This window comes from Cyprinodon tularosa, unplaced genomic scaffold (assembly GCF_016077235.1).
Source record: "Cyprinodon tularosa strain WSP-4 unplaced genomic scaffold, ASM1607723v1 ctg324, whole genome shotgun sequence".
Classification (NCBI taxonomy): domain Eukaryota; kingdom Metazoa; phylum Chordata; class Actinopteri; order Cyprinodontiformes; family Cyprinodontidae; genus Cyprinodon; species Cyprinodon tularosa.
Window position 1 is genome coordinate 588,432 of NW_024039035.1, and position 27,806 is coordinate 616,237.

The 27,806-nt window shown below is 35.9% G+C and overlaps 1 protein-coding gene across 2 annotated transcripts; it reads right to left on the reverse strand.

Annotated features, from left to right (window-relative positions):
- On the reverse strand, nt 1-27,806 carry si:ch211-39i22.1 (cell surface glycoprotein 1). Of its 2 annotated transcripts, none has more exons than XM_038293317.1 (12): nt 27,523-27,806; nt 16,290-16,381; nt 15,564-15,975; nt 15,019-15,107; nt 14,873-14,924; nt 11,848-11,883; nt 9,380-9,412; nt 7,033-7,060; nt 6,334-6,347; nt 5,088-5,207; nt 3,607-3,672; nt 1-3,506 (listed from the first exon to the last, which is right to left on the reverse strand). In XM_038293317.1, exons 1-12 carry the CDS (start codon nt 27,584-27,586, stop codon nt 3,460-3,462), a joined length of 1,053 nt encoding a protein of 350 aa, XP_038149245.1. In that variant the 5' UTR covers nt 27,587-27,806; the 3' UTR covers nt 1-3,459. The 2 variants fall into 2 exon arrangements, with proteins under 2 accessions (XP_038149245.1, XP_038149244.1); XM_038293316.1 differs by having other exon boundaries at nt 6,334-6,345; nt 7,034-7,060; nt 16,290-16,384; nt 27,523-27,805.

Below are 27,806 nucleotides of genomic sequence, written 5' to 3' on the forward strand. Positions count from 1 at the left end.
TCCCACAAAAAGAGTTTAATTGACATGTCAAACATTATATACACAGCTCCAGTAGAACACGAGTGCCACATGACATTGAAGAAGACAGTTCCTACATGAGATGTCGACATGGGAGATTAAATTAACCGAAACAGCTTTACACGTATCTAAATATTTTCAATAAATCAATGAGTATACAGGATAGGAAAGTGCTTCTCCAATTGAGATTGTTCTTACAAAAAAAGAAAACAAAAAAAAGAACTCTCCTTATCTTTCTGTTAACATTGACACTGTTCTCCATTTCCCCCAACCCCTGTCAGGAATAGTCAGGTTAATATAAATGATAAGGCAGCACTGGTTAGCGTCTTGTTTATTTCCTTCTTGCATGATCTGGAAGTGCACTTTAGGTCCTAAAGGTTTACATTCTGTTTTGGATGGTGGAGCACAATACGGTATTCTTTTTCTTGGGACTTTCTGGGGGAAAAATGTGGAGCTGATTAGCTCTGATGAATTTTCTCGTAAATCAGCCTTGATTTGCACTGCAGGACATCGAGTATGTTTGCTGAATCTTTGAGCACCCAATGGAATAAACAGAGAAGGGGGATAGTGCTGCACTTAAAGGAGGATATTTTTTGAAGGCATCTCTGGCTATCTCAGAAGGATTGTATACAATAAGTAATTTGTGCATTTTTACTCAATGCCAGACATATTATCTGCTTGCTTGAACATATCCAGACAAAACTGTCTGTTGTCTATCACAGGTTTAAGGATAAATGGCAGTTAGCAGAGCTTTGATCCGGCGTTCAGCCAACAGTTCATAAAAACCCTTAATATGACATCACAGACTATTACAGCTCAAGGCTAGGCTGTTAGCAACAGTCTCTGTCCTGTATTGCAGCTATAATGCTTAAAAGCTAACGTACCTCTGGAACTGCGGGACTATACAACCAGATTAACCACAATATTTAGTTTAAAGAAGTACAGAAAGTAGAAAACTTCAAGGCAAAAGAAAGACATTCAGGAGTTAATTTATGCTACAGTGGTGAAAGACAGAAAAGAAAGGCAGACGCACTGCCTCTTCTGTGGCATTTCACAATATTCACAAAATACCACACAAAACTAGTCGATAAAAAACAAAACCATCAGTGTCGGCTCAGAGGCACCACTGCTAAAACGCTAGAAATTCATATAAAGTTTACAGGTAAATGGTATTGTCTGTTTGTCTGTCTGTGAATGATACAAAAACACTGACAGCAACTGGCTTGTTCAGATAAAGAGACACAACGATGAGAGCTTTGCACATGATGGCAGATCAGGTTGGTGAATTTATTTGTGAAAATATAAAACTGGCCTCCTCTGAACATGTTATCAAGTTGTTATTGTGACCAATTTATATGATACATTTGTTTTTTCCTAAGTTTTGGTTTTGTGTTATTTGTTTGTTTTCAGATAATATTTCCAATTGTTTCTCTGAGTGACTCTTCATTAATCAAACCAGGCTGTGACAGGGAAAGGCACTATAACAAAGAGATCACTGCATCAAAACTACACACACAAAAACAACAATGCATATACATTATTACACATTTCTTTTATTACTTAATGTTTGTTGACCTATACTTGTCAATTTGATCAAACTTATGTTTGCCTTGGTTAATTCATAAAATAGAAAATGTTCAGTTGCCTAATTTACATATGATCAGCATATCTGAAACTGTTGAAGATTAAGTTGTCATGCAACAGTAATATTACCTCTTAATCCTAACATTTTGACACATAACAACCAATATTCTATTTGGGATTTTATAAACAAAAAGAAAAGAAAATATTAATGCTTTAAAACTTGTTTTATCAGAATAATATCTAAGTAGTGTGCGTCACATTTGTGCCAACGCCTACTCGGTTGGATATCACCACTTAAAATCCAGCAATAACAAACAAATTGGAAAGTCTGCTTGTTTGTAAATATAATACAGCTATTTGAAATTCAAAACAGCGAACAGGTAAGCTATAAAGTTTTGGAGACTTTTAAAGGAGGGTTAAAAAAAAAAAACAAAGCTGTAAAAATCTCACACAGCAGAGTTTCATTTCTCATTTAAGAATAGAAAGATTGTGGCACATTTTAAAGGTGTCATAGCAAACATAGTGTCCTGGTAGACGAAACTACAGCAGGAAATTTAGGCCAAATGCAAAATGCTATATGTGGTGTAAAATCTCCCACCTAAAAAAAAAAAAAAAATCACCATTCCCAGCCCGAATCACGGTGGTGATGACACCTCTATGTGGTATGCTTTTCCTCAGCAGAGACAGGGGGGTGGGTCAGACTTGATGGAAGGGAGAAAACTAATTAAAGGCTTCCAAAGCATGGAAAAAACCATGAACAAACAACGTGAACTACAATGGACATGTGTGAATCAAAGAATATTCAGGCTATGGCATTGACTTGAATCTAATAAAGACTCAAAAATGGATGTTCTCCATCCTACCTGGATGCGTGTGCTATCTTGAAAAACAAAAAAAAAAAAAAATGCAAAAACTTTAGCATTATGTTCCTTCACTTGACAATATGCTATATGCAAATATATGTGAAACTATGATATATTTAACAAAATCTATTTAAATTTGTGGTTGTTATGTGACAAAAATATATAAAATATTAACCAAGGGCATGTATCTAATTGGTTTTTCGAAAAAGGTCAATAATTAAATTAGTCAATATCAAATTTATTGGGTTAACCGAGGAACAGTCCCTTAACAAAATTTAAATCTAAGTCCCTTCACCAGAGCAAAACAAAACAAAACACAGTAATACAGTGATTTCATTGGTAGTTTCAGCACATTTTAATCTAAATCAGGGCATCCCCCAACTGCTAGGATTCAATTCCTCTAACACTTGTGCTATGTCAAAACCCACCTGGTACAGTGGTTGGTGATTTATGTCATTTCCAGTTCTCTTACTCTATACTTACATAACAGATACCCTATGTTATATATATTTTTTTCTTTAAGACACTTGCCCACTTTAATAATGGTATGTTTGGCTCAAAACATGCCAAAGCAAAGAACTACTTCACACTTACCATACTGCTTTCCTTTACTCAGTTTCAATTGTACTGAAATACTAGAACAACATAGTGACCATCTAAAATGAAATTAAAATGAGTCAGGCTATTTTATGGTTACAGTTCATATAAGATTTAATCTCTTTAATGGCAACTAGGTAAAAAAACAAAGTTGGATTTTGATTGATCATGTTAATAAATTGCCACGCTGGAATGATCAGAAACCACTAGATCTTTATCTAACTCCGTCACCTCTCACAAGAATGGAGACATGCATACACACACAAGCCCATAAAGACCAACACACACTTACACAGCCAGAAACACACAGGCCTACTCTGGGGCCTCACAGTAATTTAGCTCTTCGGGGCAGAGCCTAACAGTGAGATTGCCTCTGCCTGACTGAAGTTGGTCCAGACTAGTCAGATGATTGTTGCTGGGAGGAGTTCAGCAGGGTGTTTGATTCTGCACAAAAAGAAGCAGTTGAATGTTTAAGGCTTTTTAGTGGTCTATTTGAATGTGGAAATTTGGATATTTGATGGTGGTTAATGTGTTTTTGTTATACCCTGGGGTTCAGCCTTGGCCACTTCTTCAGTTCTGTCTGCTTTGGCTCCAGTCTCAACGTCTGCTTCTAATTGAAAACAATGATAAAGTCAGTTAAAGGAAAACACAGAAGTGCAAAGTAAAGGCAACACTGTAACATATCATTGTATGTCATTTAAATCATTTACCCATTTTCTAGTAATTTCAATCACTTAAAGTGCTTTGTACCAAAGCAACAATCAAGAACTCAGAATCAAAAATAATGGGTGCATGAATACAGCAAAAAACACAGATTGATAAATCACTTTATTTAACCTGATATTTTATCCATGTAGGGCTCCCTCAGCGAGGGACCCACCTATTGTTAAGTGCCTTGGATATGTGCAAGTCTAAATGTTAGGGAAGAAAACCAGAATCAAACCCACAACTGTCCGATTACAACACAAATACCATACCCACTATTTCATAGTCACTGCAGAACAAGATGAAAAAAAATGTACAAAATAATCATAATGTAGTGTTTTCAGTTATATGATTGGATAATGCAGAAATTCTCTTTAAATTCAATACTATAAAATCTTTTTTTACTGTTCAAAGCTATATGAAAAAAATGGAATAAATATCTCTTTAATTATTTGTTCAAACCTAGTTTCTTTCTAACTTTGATATGTGATCCATATTGAAACCACTACAATCTATTAACTAATTAAACCAGGCGTTCACAGAATAACAGCAACGTTCTAAAACTGCATCTTGGCCCGTGTTGCTGAAGCTGAATAGTTCCTGTTGACTGTAAACTCAAACTTTGCTGAAGTGGCAATACTGGAACGCAGGATCTATGTGAGCTGATTGTAACTGCCAACACTCACTGAGTCGTGAAACTGAGTCTGCTGTATTTGCTGAATACTGACCTTCAAAAGGTTGTTTTTTTTCATTCAAAAGAAAAACTCCTACATACCACTTTCCCTAAGTGGAAAAATAACTTTAAGAAGGCCAATGAAAGGCAGTCAGTTAGTTCTGATCAAACTCGAAAGTGAATGCTGACTTTAAATGGTAGAAAATGTAAAATGATTTGAGGCTTTTTTTTGTCTCCTACAAAGTTACTTCTAAGCTGTTTCTCTGTTAAGGACCTTCTTACCATGCCTGTTGGTTTAGTTACACATTTATGTTTATGAGTCTCAGCTCTGCTAAATTCTTGTTTTCAGATGGCTTGAATGGTGTTCTGTAAGGTGTGTTTCTTGCTTATTATAATACTATCTGTTAACATGTTTTTATACAAATTGCTTAAACCTTCACAATAGGCCTGTATCATGCACAGGTGGGCAATATCTAATGATTGTGGGACTTCTAATGGTTATTGTTTGCAGAGCCAATAATGTAATGAAATATTGGTGGCATTCATCCAATGTTTACATTTAAGGAGAGTTAAGGTTACTTTATTTGGTAATATAGAACACTTTCTGGACCTACTACTCTGGACAGAAACACAGTGGTTATGTTTACCTGGACTTTTTTTGAAGCACAATTTCTTCTTCTGATAGGTGAAGTACCCAGCGACCGCTCCTACTGCAGACACAATGATTCCAGACAGGATTCCTGCTAAAGGTTTAGAGGTTCCCTTTCCTAAAAAAAAAAAAATAACACAATTTAGTAGAAAATGAGCAATGACAAATAATAGGAGAACTTGGTCTCATTCATTAGACATTTCAAATAAATTGGTAAACGTTACTTGCTTGCCATATGATTTACAGGCTTAAAAGCATTTAAAGAATCTCCTCACTCCTTTTTTTTTAATGACATTTAGTGACATGAGACAAACTAGCTTGGGTGGTTTTTTTGTTCTTAGTGCAGGAATACAACCTTGTAAAAAAATATTTCCAAAGACACGAAATTGCTCAAGTGAGTAAACATGGTTGTCTGCTTAGTGAAACTGAACCCAATAATTTACTCAACAACTGCTTTGAAATGACCTGTTTTGTTTCACTCAGTTATTAACATATCTTGCTGTATATAACATCAATTTACGACATATGTATGGAATGTACCTTCATGATACACAGTGTCTCACATGGAAGTATTTCATATAGAAAAACAAGGCCTTTTTTGTACTGGGGCAAGCCTTTCAGTCAACAGAGAGTAATAATGGGGAGATACACTGAAGTGACGTGACATATGAAACGAGGACTGAAGAGGGAGGTGACTGATGGGATATAGATGAGGGGTCGACAACCTGCGCACACCTGAGCAAACCGTAGACTGTTGCAACAGGAAAAGGTGAGAAAAACGAGGGAGGGAAGTGAGTCAAAGAACTGCAATAAACTTTAAAAAAGTGAATGAGTCAACATAGTTAAGGGGGACGAAACTTGAGACTATAGTGAGTCAGTAAACGGAGGTAAATGTCAGGCATGCATGAACATGCGTGTAACGAAAAGCAGAACACCAAAGGTAAAGATACAAAGTGATCATAAATGATTTTTCTTTTCAAAAAGAAGAGCAGCAAATTGAGTTTAAGCCAGTACAAATATTTATTTTCTAGTTATGTGACTTCTGCCTTTAGCCATTTCTACAATATATGCATAAAACTAACCCTCAAAGGAAAGTTTAAAGAGAATGTTTTAAAAATGTCACGAGGGAAGCTTAAACCAGCTACAGTAAACACAAAGCAAAACAGACGGGCAAATCTTATGCTGCAGGTATGTTTTGGGGAAAGGTAGGAAAATATAGTATAACCAGAAGAAGCATAACTCACCTCCAGACTGGGCTTTTTTTTGTAGTTGGAAAGACAGAACATCGAATTAGTACATAACATATCACAATAACACAACATTTGCAACTAATTTCCAAATTCCTGGATTATTTTACCGATAAACAACATAATGTTAGGTGGTTACAAAGATCCCTTTCAAATCTTTTTATCTTAACCTTCAGCTCTTGCTTGATATTTGCATTAGCATTACCAGAAAGCCCAGCACAACACACTTCACATTACAAAAGTACTCTCAGTTTTTTTTTTTTTTACAAAAGTACTCTCAGCTTTTTGTCACAAAGTGAGGATTTATAAAATAATGTAGGCAAAAAATATTTGCGAGTCTAATTGTGATCTGTTTTTGCATTGCAACTTTAATATATTTACATGTTGTATTTATTTAAAAGGTTATGGTGTTTGTTCTTAAACCCTACAATAGAGCTCAGCTACTCTATCCCTGAACAAAGGCTATTTCTCAGAAATGTTGCACAGAACACAAACTTCACATTTTTTCACTGACTCTTCAATCTCTTGTCTTGTCAAAGGTATGTCAGTAATATCCTGTGTTTCACCAAGTTTCAAAACTACATAAGCCTCACTTCTGTATCAACAGATTTTAACAATATGGGCAGGACATGGTTCAATACAACTTTTGTTCGCAATCATACGTATTTTGATGATGAATACAAAAAACAAGGCTTACTGTCTGCTGTGGCGCCAACATTGGGGTCTAGAAAGGAAAACAACAATAAGACATGAGGATGTGATTTGTATAAGCAAAGAAAAAATAATGATTACTCCAATACCATGGCTGTACATGTTAGGGAGTGAAGGAACAAAAAGGAGGGATTAAGTTTAATCTCCTTGTGTTAGATCTTGCTCTAGTAGATTTAAGCACTCTCACGTTTCTTCTCTAACTGTTTAAGGAACACACTGTAATTCAATTACTTAATCATTTTGACATTCACTGCCATGGTAAGTATAACAGCTCCAAGGTTAAGCACAACTCGGGCTTAAAATTTAGGAAACTTGAAATACGGCTATGCTTCAGGTCCTCAGAAACATAATAACACAAGCACATTCATGCCTCCAAAAATACATCTACTTTGGACATTTACAGATGCCTTAACATCACAGAGATCAAATACCAGATGCAAACTCTCCATGTCAATCTCTGATCTAAGAACAAGTCCATTATCACTGTCTTTGCTGTTTGTTCAAATACGTCTATGACATCACAACCACAGCCAACCTGCTTCAACTTGACAAAGCTGCAGAGGAAGCTCTCTTTCACAACAGAATCCATCATTACTGGGATTAGGGAGAGTTTGCTTTTATGTGGGCACTAAAGAGAAAATGCTAAGGATTTATCTACTCTGCACTGTGCTCAAACTACAACTAATTCAATTTATTTAAATTAGGCCATTTTAAACTCATGTCATGGTAAGTAGAACTTAGACAAACAAAACAACATACAGCTTTGGCATTTTCACCAATTAAGTAACTTCTAAAGGAACTGTTTTGATAGAAGACTATGACTGAGTATCATTTTGGGGATTTAAAATTTTTTATTACTGAATTGAATAGAAAAGAAAATATGATATTTTGCACTCTACTATATTGTATTTTTAGAAAATTGTGGAAAGTTAATTTGGATTTGAGTTGAATGGACTGATATGGATTGACAGAGTTTATTTTGCAAAGAGCAGACAGTCCTCCTTGAACTGAATATGACACAATATAATTCCTTGAGAATTAGCTCTTTATAAAAACCCTAAACTGAGTCAAGTAAACATAGCTTACATATAATTAGGCATGCAACTAACAATTATTTTGTAAATCGATTAATCTTTGATTATATTTTCAATTAATCAATTAATAATTGGATAGCCAAAGGTTCCTTAAAGAAGATTTTTCATGAAACTAAATGAGGTGAAACAAACTTTTCCACTTGAGGAGTCATGGATAGAGCATAATGACAGAAGAAAATGTTTTTTTTTTATCTTAAATGCAAAATATTTATATATCTTTTTACAATTTTGATATAATTACTGCTCTAAGTGGGTTTCTCTGTCAGCTAAAGGCCTGTTTTAGAGACTCTTTACTCAATTCAAATATTAATTAAATACTTAATTAGATAACAATTATTTCAGTAATCAACTAATCCAATTAATTGTTTTAGCCCAACATATAATGCTTCAATAATATTGAATTTGACAAGGCCACAACATCAGAAAGCCAAATAAAACTTTGGAATGAGAAACACATTTCCTAACTTTACATCATGATAGTAGTTTATGGGAGCAAACAAGCATTGAGATTACAATTAAGAAAAATCAACAGTTTCATAGTATTAGAATTAGCTGTAGGCTTGATGCAGCAGTGGACAGTTAAAAAGTGTTAATGTTTGTTTTCAGGTATTGTAGTCAGAGTAAACAATGGCTACACATAATCAGTTTAGGCAAACATCATTTTGGCTTTAACATTTTTCATGAAGTTTGATAAATATATAAAAAGGTGCTAATAGTAGTGGGGCTTCTTTAAAATGCATTACCAAGACTATTAAAATATCATCTTTTAAAAACCGGAGAAAGAAGAAGCTCAATCTGTAACCTGCTCTAAAAACTTAATATCACAACGCAAAAGCAACACTAATTGGATGTTGAGAGGAGCTTTAGATGAGACAACACCCAATCCCTGCTGTAGGCAACACGTGTTCAGTTTATAGCCAATTGAGGAGAAGAGGGCTCTTTGGCTACCTGACACTGGCCCAACACAAAATATTAAGAGTTGACAGTCACTGATAACAGCAATCAGAGCAGAGGAGATGCTTAAAACAATAACAATAAAAAAAAGCATAGCACTAGAAATTATAACGATTTAGTGATTTATAGCTATGAAACTATAACACTCTCTTGTGCAGCAGCACAGTAACCCTTAATAACAAAAAGCTTGATAAACATTTAAAGGTACTTGGTTAAGAAATTATTCCAAAGAAAATTCAGAACATAAAAAAAAAAAAAACATAAAAGAGAAATTGAAAGCCAACCTTCATTGCCCAAATCTTGAATTGCATTTTGAACTGTGGGAAAATACAAGGAAGAAAATGAGAAATCTGTTATATGATACATTAATACACATATGCCAAAGAAAGCAGTTCAGATGGACAGAACGCCACATACATCTAAAAAAAAAGGACATTTAATTAGACTGTCAATGTATGTGTAAATGAACATATTAATGATCGAGCCAAAAGCTCATTGTGGTGCTGTAAATGTTCATTCACTCACTGCCAGAAAACAGATCAAATAACATGTCAACAGTCAATTTTTTTTTAGCAGTAAGCACATGTTGCCACAAAGCATTGCCAGTCAGTCTGCTGTTTTCCTTGCTCAGACCTAACAAGGCCCTCAAACTGGTGGGACAACTTATGAAAAAATGGCCTGTTGAGCTCACATGTTAACTCTGTAGCCTTCCTAAAACTGCAATAAAATTTATATTCCAGTATGTAATCCTGTGTACCAAGATGATGAAGAACATAACTTAACAAACATTAAACAAAACTTTAAAACAAAAATGATTTAAGTCTTTTTATGAGACTTAAAATGAACAACTTAGAAAAACTGGGCGCTCCAAGTTGCGACTGTACACTAGTTATGAAATTTCACAGGGACAGTTATGATTTCGAGGGGAAACACACGGCGTATAACAAAAACCGCATGTCAGATCATGAGCAGAATAGCCACAATGATTAAACTGGCTTTTACAAATTAACTGAGAACTGATCTGCTGTTTTCCCAGTGTTGTTAATTCCTGGCTTTGTACCAATGATAAAAAAAAAAAAAAAGCTGCACTGATACTCTGGTGAGAAATCTCTTAATTTTATATCTTTATTTATTTCTCCTCCTCCTTCAAGCAAACAGCACAAAATAAAATAAAAAACATTAATTTTAAATAGAACATTCTTTTTTGCAATAAAGAAGATGCTTGTGTATACAACATAAACCTCTGTGATAGAAACTTGCATCATCTTGCCTAATAACAACAACACAAAGATTAATTAAAGAAAATGTCAGTGATACGTTTCTGTATGAATTGAAGCTAAATAATAAACATTTTAGTTTATGTACATAACATATTTAGCTGCAGCTAGATAGCCTAATGGATTATGTTTAATGAGAAAACACTGATCTAAGGATCTTCTTGACTCACTGAAGTCTTTCTGTTCTGGTCCAGCTCTGCTTTTTCCTTGACTAAGTGGTTTAACTCCCAGATCAGCAACGCCCAACAAATTCCTAAATTGAACCTAATGTTTGAAATGAATTAAAAGCTGAACAGCTTTGTGTCTTGCTAGTTTCATGTAAATATCAGAATATCAGAACATATAGACTGTATAACTCATTTTTTAAAACCTGTGTTTCATCATTGAAACAGGTAAAGATAACATCAGCAGCAACACTCCCCAGTTCAGCGCCCCTGGATACCCAGTGGGGTTTTTGAGAACAAGTCAGAAACTTAATCACAAAGGGCGTTAACAGGATCCTGTGAACCGTTGTTGATTTTTATTAAAGAATATTATTTGTCTTGAACAATGCTTCACCGGCTCTATACTAGGGAAAATCCCAGGGGCGTTCTAAAACACAGATGTCACCTGGGTGTGACTCAACCAACAACACAAATCAGGATGAACACGGAAAGCTATGATTGGTGGATGAACATCTATTTAATAAAGCCTCTATATCCCTTTACACTTTTTTATTTTAATATGACTGAAACATGAAATAAAGTGTTTTCTTTAGAGTGGACAAATTTCTTTACAGTGAAGGTCAAACACTGATAAAATCATTCCTTCTCATGACTTTATTAAAATTAACACTCCTGTCTGAATATTTTAAATGAGAAAAGTAAAAAAAATAAATAAATAGTGGTCCCTCAGCTGTGAAGTCAGTGTAAATTATCTGGGAGATCTCTTTACTGAAATTCCAACAATTATGTTGAAGAGTTAAAGTAAGGATGAGGCCAATTCCCACCTTATAAGATTCCCCAAAAATGTTTATCATTTATGAAAATGGAACATCTGTTTCTCATAATGAAAGAGGTCTCTAATAGCTCTATGCACAAAGTCAGACATGAACTTTTAAGAAAAACAGATCATTTTAATGCATTTAACTGCACTCTCAAAGGTCATATAGGACCGGAGAAAATATCTTATATGTTTCTAAGTATTTAGTGAAAACTTAAAAGGGCTTTGTGAGTAAAACACATTTTTTTTTAAAGATTTAGATCTCAATTTAATGTTTGCCTACTATTAATCCCACTTTATAACCTTTAGAAATGTGTAATTTAGTCACCTGAAACACAGTAAACAAAAAAAACTGGAACAAAACCACTAGAAAGAAAACATTTTACATTAATTCATTATTGATTTATTACATGTAAAGAAACAGAAATCTAAAGTACATTTTAAATTATCAATATAAATATGATTAAAACATATATAGTTCAATAATAATTTACCTTGATCCACAACCTTTTTGAAGATCCTACTTCCAACTGTGGAGAAATACATAAAACATACAAATTAATTGCCAAATAAATGATTTAGGTAGGTGCAAATTCAGCAAAAAAATATAATTTTTTAAAATAAACTCAACTGACGGCACACAAAACCAACATGAAAGGAAAACATTTAGAGAGTAACTCTCTGTGGTAACTCCCTATTGTCATTCTTTTGATTTTTTGATAATGTTTCGACACCTAACCAGGAGTCTCTACCAATTATGGAAGCTCAGAGTTCCAGCAGCCTGGAGTTTGGGAGCTGCTTTTTCAACCATGAGGAAGCCAACCCTCTTAGGTGCTTTCTATGTTAGGTGCAAATAAACAACTTGCCCGTTCCTCCCCTGAGTGATAGGAGATTATGGAGTTGTTTACTTGTTCACCATTTCTTCGAGAAAAGTTTCATAATTATAGATATTGGAAAGCTAAAACCACAAAGCCCTTGATTCACTGTCAGTTTCTATCTTTTGACAAATATGACTTTTCTAACTCTTTAAGGGAGTTAAACAAATCCTAGCTAAACCTTTTATGCCAGGATAAAACGTACATGCCAGTTAAAGCAACAGGACTGCTTAGCTATTAAACATTCTTTTTTGTAATATATATTTTACAACTAAATACTTTTCATGTGTTTTTCCTTTTATTTGCAACACTTTAAGGTTTTCTTCTCTTTTAATATTGTATCTGTTTTCCAGAGTATTTTTGAATTTATTTGGGATTGAATGTGACGGTTATTTGCGTCAATGAAAGTATACAAACAGAAAAGTATTCAGCAGAAAATTCAACAGAAAATCAAACCTCACCGTACATTGGAACTTAACTGACTAGTTCTGTTTATGTACAACTTGTAATTTAGCCCTCACCTGGAATTCTTTGGTATAATTGTTTCCACCCTGGCTATGTGATTAAGACTTTCACAATAAAATCTGCCACTGTTTTGTCATACACTGATCACACAGCAGGGAAGTGTTGCATTAAACTGGATTCTGTGACTGGAAATTCTCTGGAAAGGTGAGTGTCTTACAGGGCATGGAAAAAGTAGGCTGTGGAAACTGAAACCTTCTGCCAGAAGGAAGGTAGTGTGGGAAAACAATCTTGACAAAATTACCTATAACAACCGTTTGCCCGCTGACATCAGTTGGGGCTAAATAAGTTTTGCATGTGTGAGAAAAATGCTTATAGTCTCGACTCTATCGGGACTTTAAGCTATTCAGATCAAATTTGCCTTTTGCTGACGTAACTTAATACAGTGGTTTTAAGACAATGTTTTTTCTTTATCTTTATTTTGTTTTGTATCAGATTAAAAAAATACACGAATAGTGTTTTATAGTAATACAAATAAATTTTCACATATAATATATATTAATAGTTGTACAAGACGCAATAGAAGGGTGTGTTGTCTTTACATTATGTGATAAAATGGCACATTTACTTTATATGTTTTGTCCTTGTGACGAAAAGGGGGGGGTGGAGGTTAAACAGGAATGAGGCAGTTTAACAGCATCAATAAAACCATAGTCATTTTGAGAATATGTTCAGCTCTCTGTACATTATGTCATTTTAAAACAGAGGTTTTTTATGAGGTTTATAACATCAAAATTCTACAATAATCAATATATTCAGGTTGATTATTTATGGTGCAAAGATTAATGCTTTGACTGCATTAGCTGTCTTTGGTGTGTAATCACCAATGTCTTTGTATCTTAGAAGGGTCTGTTCTCTTTTTCCAGAAAAGTGTAAGCCATCTGGCCCTTCCAAACAGTCCATTTGCAGGTTGCCATTATATACATGCATTATACACTAAACTTGTTATATAGCTTATCATATTATATTCAGATTTTTGTCAAATTACAGCCATAAGCATTAATGTTTTCATTTGGATGTATGAGGTCATCCAACAGAAACCTGCACATACATTTAGGAGGGGAAGGGGGGGTACATTAGTTCTTCATTTTGCTTTGACAGACGAAACTATCCTTTTATGGGTTAGAATGTCCCAGTAATGTAATGATCATGGTGTGTGATACCAGTTGTGTGGTGCGGTGAGTGCTCTCGCTCCTTCTGAGGATCTCTGTTAGATCAGCTGGAAGCAGCACACCTGTGAGCAATCATCTGCTGCAGCCTTCTTAAGGAGCTGTTTGATGATCGATAATCCACGGTTGTTGGTTAAGTCAAGTGCTCCAAGTTTTAAGTGGATTTCCTAGTTTTTTTTCTTCCTAAGGAACATTAGAGATTTCTGCTACAACTTTCTAATTAATCTTCTTGTTGTACCGTCTCCAAGTTGAAGAAGTTTCTCAACAGGTTGCCCCCAGAAAAATCATGTCTCTACCAGCCCAGCGTCCCATTCCACTGTATCACCAGAAACTCACAACCAGGATCTCATCTCCTCCTAAAGTCACTCGTTTCACCCCGGAACAATAAGCTTCAAACTAAGGCTTCTCAGTTAAAATCGTGAAACACCAAGACCTGTGATAACAGCCATCTCCTTTTAGAAGCCGCTGAACCTTCTGGTTTCCAATGTTTACCTTTTGTCAACCAGCTGCTTGTGTGTCTTCATCTAAATTAAATTGAGAGTATGTTAACCATTGTAATTTGATGTTTGCAGACACCATTTGTTCATTCTGACTGAGCTGGTGTAATTTTGCAAAGTAAAATAAGAAACTTTGTGTCTCTTGATGTAGAGAGCTGAGAGAGATATATATCCCTAAAAGACATGCAGCTGTAATTTTTTTATTTTGAATTGTAAAAGATGATGAAAAATTGACATCCTTTATCTTTCAATAGATGACTGTAATCTGATTCGTGTTGCATCTCACAAAAAACTCGTATTCGTAGTTACAACTAAACAAAATGTGAAAAACCTCTTGAGACTTGAAAACATACAGGTGTTGTAAACAATATCCCTCAGAGTCATGTCCGTTTTTCTTCTAACTAAATGTGTGTACAGTATGTATTGTAAAATTGCAGCAAACATTTAAATTCTTACTTGTGTCTTCCATTTTTGAATCTGAAATTGTTTCGCGTGTGGCTTCATCTGGCTATAAAAAAACAAAAACAAATCAAACGTAAAACAGCAGAAAAGATTTGTAACAAAAGAAAATAAGTTAGTTGCTGCACATAACAAGCACTGACCATTTTAGCAGCTGGTGCTGCGGTGGTTTCTTCATCTACAGCAGCTGTTGTCTGCTCATGTCCCTTAGAACCCGCATCTAAATCATTAACTGTCCATTAACAGAGATGGACAAGGATCCATTATTACAATGTCAGGGAGAACATCACCGCAAATAAAATAGAATTTATAAAATGCCATTAGTTCTGTAAAAGTTCATGATCCCTGTGAGGATGGCATAAAAGCTGGGAGTATTTTCTTCCTTACTTTGGGCCCCTAGATACCGGCTGAGTACCTTTTAACCCTCCCTCAGTATTTTTTTCTGTTTTCTTGAACATAAATAATTTGCAGTACTTTTCTACCGTGTCCAGGTCTTAGTCTATCAGAGTACTGTGGGTGGGTAATGGTTAAAACTAGGGAAACAGTGCAGAGTTAAAAACAAAAGAGGTTCCAACCAGCTAGTACAATCGCACACTAAATAAAGTTGCTTCATAGAAAATAAGCTAATGTTTAACTGACAGGGTGCTTTTATCCAAAAATAAGCAGATTGTTCTTCTTTCTTTAATACCTTGTGATGTGGTAGATGCGTCTGGTGCAGGAGCTACTGTTCCATCAGCAGTAGGTGTGATGTTTGGTTCTTCTGTAAACTGACTTGGTTCTGCGACATCTACAGAAGACTCGACTGTTGTGTCCGTTTCTGTATAAAGTGGTTTCTCTGTTGCTATAGCAGGTTCTGCCAGCTCTGTTGTTGGGGCTGGTGTTTCTTCAGGTTCTTCTGCTTGCTCAGGCTCAGGCGTTGTTCCAGGGTCAGCCACTGGCTCAGTTGTCGATTCAGGTTCTGCTGCTGAATCAACGTCCGTTGCTGGTTCAGAGTCATCCTCTGGTTCAGCTGTTGAAATAGGGTCTGTCACTGGTTCAGGGTCAGCTGCAGGCACAGGGTCATCACTTGGCTCAGGTTGACTGTCTGTTTGTGGTGCCTCCTGTTTTTAACAAACAATCAAAACAATTGAATCTTGAGAGGGTGTCTATGTAGTTTGCAGTTCAGAACAAGGATGTAGATAAGGATAACTAGTTAGTTAAGTTTAAGACACTTTTCTGAATTACATCAGTACATCATTGAATCAGCAGGAAAGAAAATCTGCTTAGGCTTATTCCACCTCAGCAGCCATTAACTCACCCTCAACCACTAGTAGCAATAAGATTATTGTTAACCTTTATTTTTGATATAACATCTTGTACAATTTATAAACAACTAAAGCAAATTAAAAAAAGGGTGCATATTCATTTGTCTTACTGTAACTGTTCCACTCTCTGTTCCATCAACCACCGGATCTGTTGCTTCTGGTTCAGTTTCTCCATTCGGTGGAGTATCTTCCAACTGTGAATCTTCTGGATGAAGTCATGTGGAAAAAAGAAAGAAACAGAATAACATTAAAGCAATGAATAATTGACTGAAAAAGAATTGGTTTACTTTCTAATCTTAACTTTATTTACATAGCACATTCACTGTAATACCTCCGTCCTAAGTGCTGTACACAATAAACAATTCTTGAAAGGAGCTAATCCATTCACACATTTAAAAACCAGTGCTGTGACCCCAACACAGGAGTCTTATGTTCGCAGTTCTTCATGCTAGTAAGCAAAAACGCTGCAGGGGCTTAATATGCCCAAGGAAGTGCCATCAAATCAATTTCCAAAAACTGAGTTTTAGCATTTAGCTTTAGCCAACTTTGTGACAGCCTATCCTTCACTTCCATAAGACATTTAAACAGAATTTGCACAATCCCTGAGTTTAAAGGTGGTACTGCAAAACAATGAAATTAAATGTCATGTTTTCCAATAACTGACCCAAAGGTCAGTATATACAACGAGGACAGAAAAAGACTCAAAAATAGAACCCTGTGGAACTCCACAACCAAATGAGGAAAGATCAGAGGTATAGGAACCAAGATGCAAAGAAAATACCAACCTTCCAAATATGATTTAAATTAATGTAGGCCACTAACCTTACTGCTAAAATGGTTGCGAAGGCCCGAAAGCAATAAGTTATGATTGACAGTTTGAAATGCTGCTGTTTAATCTAAGAGTAGTAAAACAATAGAGCAGCTATAATGGAGAATAATAAAAAAATCCTAAAAGTGCTGTTTAAGTGCTGTAAACCAGCCTAAAAACCAGATTTAATTTTCTCTAAATTATTTGCTTCCAGATAAGTTTGCTCAAAATCTTACTTTCAATATCTTTGACAAAAATGCCATATTTGATATTGGCTTATAACCTTCTAAGACTTCGGAATGTAGGTTTTACTTTTAAGCAAAGGCCTGTCTAAAAAAGCTTGGAAAACAGCCTGAAGATAAACAAATGATAATCCCCAATTAAGGGGAAAATGTTTTAGAGGACAGAAGATCCTAACTGACTCAGATCACTGAGAGATACAGGGTCAAACATCTCAAAAAACAACAGAACAAGCTGAGTTCAGAGAAGGTCCCTTCAACCAAAACTCTGGGAAGCTGTCACACAAAAATTTGAGAAAATGCAGCAATACTGGATTCAACAGGACTTACTAGTCTATTAAACACATTAAACAGAACTTGCGGCCTGTTACTGTTTCTAAATATTTAGTGTCTATTAAACTTCAGTTTTGCATATCTTTACTGATCCCTGATAACAGCCCACACCATTTCTTAAAGTATTTAAATTGAACCATGACATTTTTCCTTTTTCTTCCTCCTCTCAGCCCATCTGTAGTATCGCCTAGGCACACAGGTGGAGTCATTTAACCATGGCTTACAGTAGTGCAGCCTCAGTCTTTTTGAAATCAAAGGAGCAAGTATGTCTGAAATGTAAGTGCTTGAGAAATAAAAAATGCTGTTAGTCACCTCAAAGAACTGTACCACAGGCCCAGTGTGGGCTCAAGGGAAATAAAAGCATCTGAGAATCCCTCTGCTGTTGAGGAGTTAATTATGTACCCTGAACACACCACAGAACCCTGTAAATTAGGACTTTTAAAAAAATCCCTGACCAGAGGCTTCATGTCACAGAAACATGTACATTAAAAATCACCAATTACTAAGATTGTCATACTTTCTGCTAAAACGATCTGAAAAATCCATTAGAAAAATCCTTATTAAACTTTAGAGGACTACAAACAAGGGCAAATATGACGGGTACATTGCTCCTTACTTCAATCAACAGCAGTTCAAACCTCAAGAAGATTTCTGTTGGACATGGTTCTGCTTAAGAAATAACAGCAAAAAAAGTAGACTGACTTCAGTCCAGTTTCCATTGGCTCTAAGTTATTTCTGTTGCTCAATCCATGTAAAAAACATTCAAAAATGAACAATATTTAGTAAGATTTACTACACTCAATTGCTCTCAAAATGGGGAAACCCTGAGTTCAGTTTAAAGCAGAGCTAATAAAACTTCATGATGACCAGTGTTGAAGCTGGTAACTTTCTTAAGATCTGAGAGCATGCACAAAGAGCCACACCCTGTCCTGATTGATCCACAGTGTTTACAATCAACTCTGAAGTGGATCAGCTCAGCTCTCACTTCGATCACATAGCTATGTGTGTGTTTGAGCCAGAGGTGTGACATTCCCCTGTTTCATGAGAGTAGCCAACACAGCAAACATGGCTTTGTCCTTATTGTTACTTTCTCAGCTGATTCAACCTGTTGCTGCTGAATCATCCATTCTTCAAAATATTGGAGAAAAAAAACTCTTATGAAATTACCGGTACATGGTGAAATTCAACAGAATTTTAAGTCAAAGTGAACTGTACTATAACTAGCTGCTCTTATAGAGCGACTACAGCAGGGGAAGTATGTTGAAGCTTTTACATATTGCTCAAAGATTGGGAATATGTTTATGCTTGAATGTTTTTTTAAAATAGTAATAGGATAAACTCTGGTTCTTTTTATCCTTTATAAAACAGCTCATCAAAAATATTTACCCATTATTTTGAAGTTATTTGTGGTGCAGTGCTCTGATCCAAAAACAGAATTGTACTGAGAACAAATCAGGAATGGCCAAACAATAGACTTTAAAGTTAGGATCTGCAAAATTGCTTCCTATTCAAGCTGCACGGAAGTGTTATTTCCTTATTTTCTTTCAATTAATCTGGACATAATCAGATCACTGCAAGTTCTCAAATACTGGTTAAACTGTTGCCACATAATTTCAAAGGCAATAATATAGATTCTGTCAGAATTAGACATTTCTGAAAATGTAGTTCTATTTTTAAGACCTTAAAATAGGAGCTGTTTTACCATTGGGACCAAAGTTGAAATATGCATCAGCTGCAGCACTGCTAAGCCTTTCCTTTCCCATTGTTTACATTTTCAGCCTTCATCTATAGCTCATTGAAAAAAACAGAATTGAGCTAAATGCATGCAGAAAAAAACATCTGTTTTATAATTGTGGTTTGAGTGAGAGTGTCTAAATATTCTACTGATATCTACTCAACAAATATACTCCACACAGAGACTTTTTAAAAAGCAAATGATTCCTGTAATGAAAACTTTCTTTATATGTTGACAAGAGCTGAACATTTCCTTTTTGCTAAACATTAGAATTAACGTGGACTGAGCTCAAGACAGGCTTAGACACTGCACCACATACCAGGACTGGCTTTTAAAGGAGAAGTCTGGTCAGATTCAGAATTCAAACTTCTGAAAGTACTTAAAATATGAAATTATTACTGTTCAATAAATGATAAGTGTTTTTAAATAAGAGTAATTTTCATTTGAATGTGCTTTACTGGAGGCACCCATGTTTGTCAAAGAGCACTCCACCTACCGGTTTGTGATGTCACAGTGCAGTATTGGCTGTCGAGCAAGTCCTAGTTCTGTATCTGGTGTTTGTCACAACACGCTATTTTCCAAGTCTTGAAAACATTTTTTTAACTATAGTTTAACTATAACTCTCGCGAATTTCAATGGTGAAGTACTCTCAAATTCTTTGTTTGACACATCCGGTTATTATTGCACATCTGCAATCAAATTGCTGTTGATTGCAGATGTGTCTAGTAGTTCCCATTTATTTAGCTTGTTAAGTGGAGAATTGCCTTCAGCTTACAGCAACATGATGTCACTGCCGGAAGATGTCAGGAGTGAGGTATTACTATATTTGGGCAAAAATGGCACTACCCAGACTCAGTGATCGTAACGAAAATAGTTTTTTTAAATTTCTTTACTGATTAATGCTAAATTAATTAAATCACCGCAAACGTACTAGTTTTAGGTATACATAATGTTCCATAGATTATTCCTTGCTGACTGGACTTCTACTTTAATACACTACAGACAGATACTTGAATTTTAATCACATTTAAAATCTTTTGTTTATTTATGAAAACAAAACGTTAGCATAATTGGGGGAGAGACACACTTTAGAATTATGCACGCTGTCAATGAGGTAGCTCGCATATTATTTAAAGAATGTTCTAACACATTGACTTTAAATACCAGTACACGTTAGAGGTGTGGTATTTTATCACTGAACTACGTATTAGAAGGTATTTCAGTTGGCTCCAGAGTTGAGGTAGACTGATACATTGGCCAGCCAATATTTTTGGCCGATATTACCATTTATTTCTTGTATGGACAATTCCAGAAATGTGCATGCCTTTGATGATTCATTAGTGTATTTAAGAGCCGTTGCCTTGAGATACTGTGAAACGCATGCATAACCACCTCCACCCTTTTCTATCCATTGTTAATGTCTTCTTTGATTTGTCAATACACTTTTGTATTTAGTTTAAACTGAGACTTGCATAACATTTATTTATTAATATAGTTGTAGTCATTTTATTGTGTTAAGGAAGGAAGAAAAAACAAAATATCAGCTTCAAGTATCAGCCCCACCAAATATCGAACTGAATTCAGAATAATCGGTATCGGCATCAGCCTTAAAAATAAGCCACTGTCAGTCAATCTCTACTCCAGAGCTGGAACTGAACAAAAGCTTACTATCACAAACCCTCAAGAGCCTCAAAAAAAGGGTCAAAACCATAGATCTAAAATGTTTATTTAGAATGAGAGTACAATGTTAATTTGATGGTTTCATGATATTTAAATCTAAGATCTTTTTTATAATCTTTACTTATTGCACATTTCAACTCAACATTTACATGAATTTGCAAGTTCATTTTAATATTCAAAGTCTGATGGTTGAGTTAAAATCTTTTTAATTTGATAATGAAATTATTATTTTGTGCGTTTGAGCTCAATTTATTCCCAAAAAATTAATTTCTGCAAACAGCAACCAATCATCAAGGGTTGCTCCTAAGATCAGCTATTAAACTTGGGCCACTCATCTTTATTGATTGTCTGGTGTCTGAGCTGAATATAGCAATACACCTGAACTATTGACTGCAACTTACTGCATACCTTGAAACTATATATAGAAAAAAACCTTCCACTAGCAAAACACTGGCTGATTTCAAATTCAGGGGCTGCGTCCTCCGAAGGCCAGATTCGTAGGCCGATTACATCCTAGCATGGCCGAAGAGTCCTCGATATGCGGCTGACAAATGCATCCTTCTTTTTGCCATATTTGAAGGATGGGTCTGGTGTATCCTACGTAGCCTTGGTTATCCCAGGATTCATTGCGAGTCCAAACAAGCCGGCTGCTCCACGATCAGAGGAAAAAGGTACTTGGAGCCAAACAGTGGTGAATATTGAAAGTGCAGTTTAATATAATACAAGTGGGTGAATAGTTCAGTCTGAAATTAAGGAAATTAATAAAATGATAATTAATAAAATAAGAGATTAATAAGAGATTTTGCAGATATATTTTTATACATCAATTTTTTTTATTTATTCGTATCTTTCTAACCTTTTTATAGAATAGAATAGAAAATCAGTTTATTGTCCCACAATGGGGGAATTCTGGTGTTTTCAGCAGCAAAAAGATTATAGAAAAAATTATCACACAGATGTGGACTGTATAAGAATAACATAATAGTAAAGAGTTCAAAGATGAAAAAAATACTGTAGTGTAAAGTTTTTTTTTTACAATGTAAAAAAACTAGGCACCTGGAGAATAAATAACCAATATACAGCTATGGACATTGTTAAAGTAATGGATATTTGAAAACAGCAGTAACATCAGATATGTGCAAATGGTGGCGTTTATACCATTACATTTGCTTTTATCTGTTCATGCTCCCGGTGGTTGTCACGTTTATTCCACTCTGTATTCTCATGAGCGACAATCCAGAGGTGAACGCCGCGGAAGGCTGGACCTGTTTGTATTCAAAGCTAAAACTCTTCTGGTCTCCTTATTTCTACGGACTTTGAAGGATCCAGTCCAGGTAGATCGTGTCCATCAAAGAAACAGCCCATGAATTTGAATTCAACAAAGGACTAAAAAGGGAAAGGACAACTCACATGAAATAGCAGCTCTATCCAAAATTCAGGTCTTTAAGGTGACATAAAAATCCTCTCTTCAGGTATTTACTGTGTTCATTTCCAGGTGAAAAAAGTTCATACACCTGCCAGATTGCATCAGTCAGTGAAGCCCTGGGAGGCACAAGCATTAACAGCATCAGAAGTATTTCTATCACACCATGAAACCTCTAGAGATGAGATGCACTGACCACACTCTGGTTCTTCTCGCTCTAGCACCAATTCAGTTGGAAAAAAATGTATTTTATAGAATTGGGTTGGTTTAAATAAATGCACACATGCAACAAAAAAAACTGCCTTGATTCATAGAATCCATTTTTATAACAGCACTCTAATAAGTCAGAACTTCTACTGAGTCACACTGTATGTACCTGCGTGTATGGGTGTGACCTTTTCAGTTTCTTCATTAGTTCTTTGGAAAATGCTCTGTTAATTAAAGATGTGCTGCAGCATGTATTACTTAAGCTCATGAAGCTGAGTGTTCTGAGAAGTTAAGAAAAAGCACTGAAATAAAATAAACTCTGGCTTATGCAAAAAAAAAAACCCTAGCTGTATTTGTTATGAGCAGGATTTCTGATAATATCTGCCCCGTAAAGACAATGTATGTTTCGGATTTCTCTAACAGATCATGTGGAAATAAGTTTGGACGTTTTTCACAGGCTGGAGCTTGCATGCACATGTGTCAGAAGTTCTGTGGATTTCTTGTAACCTCTCTATCTCTTTAGTGTGTGTGAGCCTGTACATGCACAGGGAAGAAAACTCCTGCATGTAATCTTTTTTTGTTGCTCTGGTGAACACTCTGTTCTCATTTATCAGTTTACAACTACCTCATTCAGCCACCCTCACCACCATAACACGCAGAAATGCAACTCATACATGCATATAAATTGGCCAGGCTTCTTCTTGCCTCTTCTGCTCTACAATAACAAGGAACAATCCAGTTTGCACACAAGGGAAGTTCATGTTCACATCCACTATTATTCCCACACAGCATGCTGTTTTGCATTAGCCCCAGAGTTAAACCTCCTTCACCTCCTTTTTTCAGTTCTTTTTAGAGATTATTACTCCGCTTTCTTCATCTTCTTTCTTACTCACAAAGTTCTAAGTCCCTCTTTTTCGTTGCCACAATTTCCCCCTGAGGCTGGTTAGTCATCTCAGTCTCCAACATGACTGCCTTCTATTGTATGTAACTGCAAACTGCAAAAAGGTCCCTGAGGGGATAGCTCCTAACTGAAACCATGTGATTTGAACATTGATAGTTCGTTTGACCATTTGATCCCTGCACATGGTCAAGTACACAGTGCGTTCTTCAAGACCGAGGAGCACTTTGTTCAAATAAACACATATCCGTCTTTCTTGCACTAAAAACACTGAAACATCTGGCAAAGACAACAGCAGCCAGATAGCTTTAATTGGAAACAATAAGTGGATTTCTCGTGTAGTTTATCATTTTGCTAATGAACATGTCTATTGCCTTTACATCGTCTGGTTTAAAAAAAAAAACAAAAGAAGATTTTGGATCAGAAGTTTGTGTTTTGGCTTCTTGAATCAAGTCAAAGGGGATTTACAGGGAGTTATGGTGAATAGAGGATAAAAATAAAGTTCAGTTGGTCTGATGTGGGAACATTTAGTGGGAAGAATCTATGGAAACTGTGGAGGATGGAAAAGTGAAAGACCTGCAGTGAAGCCAAACCTTTGTTTTGTCTCAGCAATATCCCAAAAACAAAAGATTAATCTCCTCTCTAATTCTTGTTTGATATGAAAGATTGCATTTTAGGAAATGTGTTTTGATACATCAAAACTTCAAATCTACCATCCATTGTCTGTGTCTACTTAAGCCCTGGAGTTTTTGGAAGTAATGGTTTGAAAAATGTGGTGTCACTTGGACAGGTCACCAATGCCACACAAAGACTTGGAGGAATAATTTTCCCCTAAGTAATGAGAATGAGAATATCTACATTTAGAATCTGCATATATCTCACATGTAGACACATATACATGAGAGAACATTCTCTCCCAAAAGCTCCAGCTCAAAGACAAACCAAGCAACTTTTAGCAGCAAGACAGCTGCAATAAAAACTGCATTATATAACTGCACAGGCCCACTGTTAAAAGCTTCACTGTTAGCTTCATTCATCAACTTCCCTTTTCCGTGTCAGGGTTGCAGATAGGATGGGAGATATTACAGAATGAGCAGGTGAAAGCAGTTTGGAAGCACGGAAAGGTCACCAATCTGTTACCAGCTGTCACAAATTTACTCAACATTTCTGTTTTTGTTCTGTGAATGGAAACCTGATGATCCATAGAAAACACATTGATGCACAGGAGGAATTTGCTGAAATATCCAAATGTGAATCAGTGTAGTGATTTAAACCAGATACATTTTTACTGTACGCTACAAATATGAGGCTCTTTGACAGCAGTTTGTCACACTGGATGCATTAACTTTCACATCAATGAAATCCAATGGGAGAAGACTCAGGTAATTTTAGAATATTGAAAAATCATCTTAATAATGGATCAAAGTGTTCTAGCTTGTGGTCTTCATCAAGGTTATCCTAGGGCTGGGCAATTTGTCAATAAATCCAATTAGGGCTTAACAAAATCGGATTAATCAATTATTGAAATAATCGTCAACTCATTTAGTAATCAATTAATTGTTAAATGTAGTAAACAGACTGTAAAACATGCATTTAGCTGACAGAGTGACCTGCTAAGAACAGTAATCATATCAAAATTGTAAAAGAAAATATATAAAAATGTTGCATTTAAGGTAAAAAAAAACACTTTTTCATCTGTCAAAATGCTCTTTCCAGAACTCCTCCATTGGTAACGTTTTAGTTTAATTTTGTAAAAAATCTTTTTTAAAGGAACCTTTGGCTACCCTATTATTAATCAGTTAATCAAAAAATAATCGACAGATTAAATCGATTTGCAAAAATTAGTTAGTTGTCGCCTCAAAACCAATTAATTAGATTTTTGAGTCATAACGTCCAGCCATTCATTTTTCCATTCAGTCATTAATCGTTCATCATATTGTATTTTCAAACACTGCATTACATAGAACTGTGCGCGAAAAAGGTTTCGTTAGATACAAATCATCAGGATTCCAAGTAGTGCGCCGTCATCCATCGCTGGATTGCAAGCCTCAGGGTTGAGTCTTTTCAAATTTATGCAGATCTTTTTGGTAACTTTTAAACCTATAGCCTGTATGAAGCTCACACGACAAAGCCCAACGATCCACATTAAAGTATGTTTGTCATACTTTCTTAAAACTTCTATGAGGATGGTGTAACTCTTAAAAACATGGTATTTACCAGGGTGCTGCTTTTTAATGCCGCTTTTATCCCGGATATGTACAAATAGAACTACAAGAACCATGACAGGAATTTCATCTTTTCACTCTTCTGGTTCCTGTCATGATTGTGTGAGCTCACCGGAGCAAAATAGCCCATGCATTGTGTCGCAACTGCACATGAGCCTAATGATACAAGAGCATCCCCATATCATTATTCTCCAAGGTAAGGCTACCATTGTGTGTTTTGTGAGAAACAGTGTTCTGTTTACTCCAGTCATAACACTCTAATGCTCCCATATGAGAGAAAATGTGTGTGCATGTGTGTGACCACTTAACCAGGAAAGGGATGATTTATCCGTTGGCAGTTGAAGGTGTAAACACAGACATGTTGGCACACACACACACACACCTGGCATATCACACACCCTTTTTCATTTGCCTTTCAGACACAAATGTTTAATGGCCGGCTTATGCACACACATATTCATGAAGCTCTCCCATACTCCCACATGCTCTGTTCATAGAAGTTATAGCCCACCCCACCCTCTCACACGCTCTCTTAGTTACACACACAGACGTAGAAACACAAAGAGCCCTGGGGGAATGGAAGGCGCTGAAACTAGTTATATGTGTGTTGGGTGTTGTCTACAGCTGGAGTTGGATCTGGTTACCTAACACTCCCTATTGCTCACTTCTATAACTTTAGAAAAAAAACATAAATTACGTCCACATGTGCAATTAACCTGGAACCTCATCTTATAAACTGATTAACCGATTTTGCACGCTCATGTGTGAGTCAGCAAAACATGGAGAGTTTCAGGGTCCCAGTGGACCAAAATCCACTCAGTTTCAATTGAGGATTTTCTGTCTTATGGTACTATACAAAACTGCATTTGATTGGCTTGTGTAAGGGTGAGTGAGTACATGTGAAGGTGCTTCCTCTGTGGTGGTGTGGGTGGTATTAAAAAAAATGAACCAGTTGAGTGTTATGTCAGCTCACCTGCAAACCTAACGTTCAAATGAATTTGTTTGCATAATGATAGCGCAGCCCTTGCTTTTCTTTCATTGTTTCCCCCTCTGTTTTCCCTCTCTATCACTGCTAGCATTTATCCTTCATCTTCTTCCAACACCTCCCCGGTTTATGTGCTTTCCCCCCCAACCGTTCCCCTTCTCTCCATGTGAGTTTTACTGCACATTTGAGCAATTTGAAATCATTGGATTCTCTGCAGGCAAGGAAGGGTGAAAAAAAAAAGGGTTTACAAAATGAAGGGAAAAGGAAAAAGACAAATAAAAAACACCTGGAGGAAAAAAAAATATAGGACACTGATATGAAGCAGTAAGCTAAAAACAATGAAATGAGGGGTGGGAAACAGACAAAAAGGGGAGACAGTTACAGGGTCCACCGCACCCCTCAGGTCTGAGACCTAAGAGAAAGCTCTTTAGAGAGGGTGAAAAATTTTTTTCACTGGATTAACAGACAGAAGATGAAAAATGTAATTGTTCATTTAAGCAATCAGAGAGCAGGTGGTCAATAAAAATGTAAAAACTGATGTGTGAGGCGCTCAGATAGATAGATAGATAGATAGATAGATAGATAGATAGATAGATAGATAGATAGATAGATAGATAGATAGATAGATAGATAGATAGATAGATAGATAGATAGATAGATAGATAGATAGATAGATAGATAGATAGATAGATAGATAGATAGATAGATAGATAGATAGATAGATAGATAGATAGATAGATAGATAGATAGATAGATATTTGCATAAAATTAAAGCCTATACGGATTTACTAATTGAACATAAATCCTTACCTTGTGCTTTGGCTTGTGAGGCCAGCAGGCTCCCTAATAGAAGAATCCACAGGTATGACATCATGGGAACGCGCTGTTCTGTCTTTACTAATAAATCGAGGCTTATTCTCCGTTTCTGAGTCCTTGACCAAGGTCAGTTAGGCAGTCAGCAGGATTTCAGGTGGGTTTGGAGGGCGTGTCTGCTGTGCGTTCCTCCGCTCCGGATCCAGCTCTCCTTGAAGGTGCTACAGATGCTCTGGCTCAATGCGCGCCGCCGCGGATCTGCCGCCGTCTTTTGTCTGGAT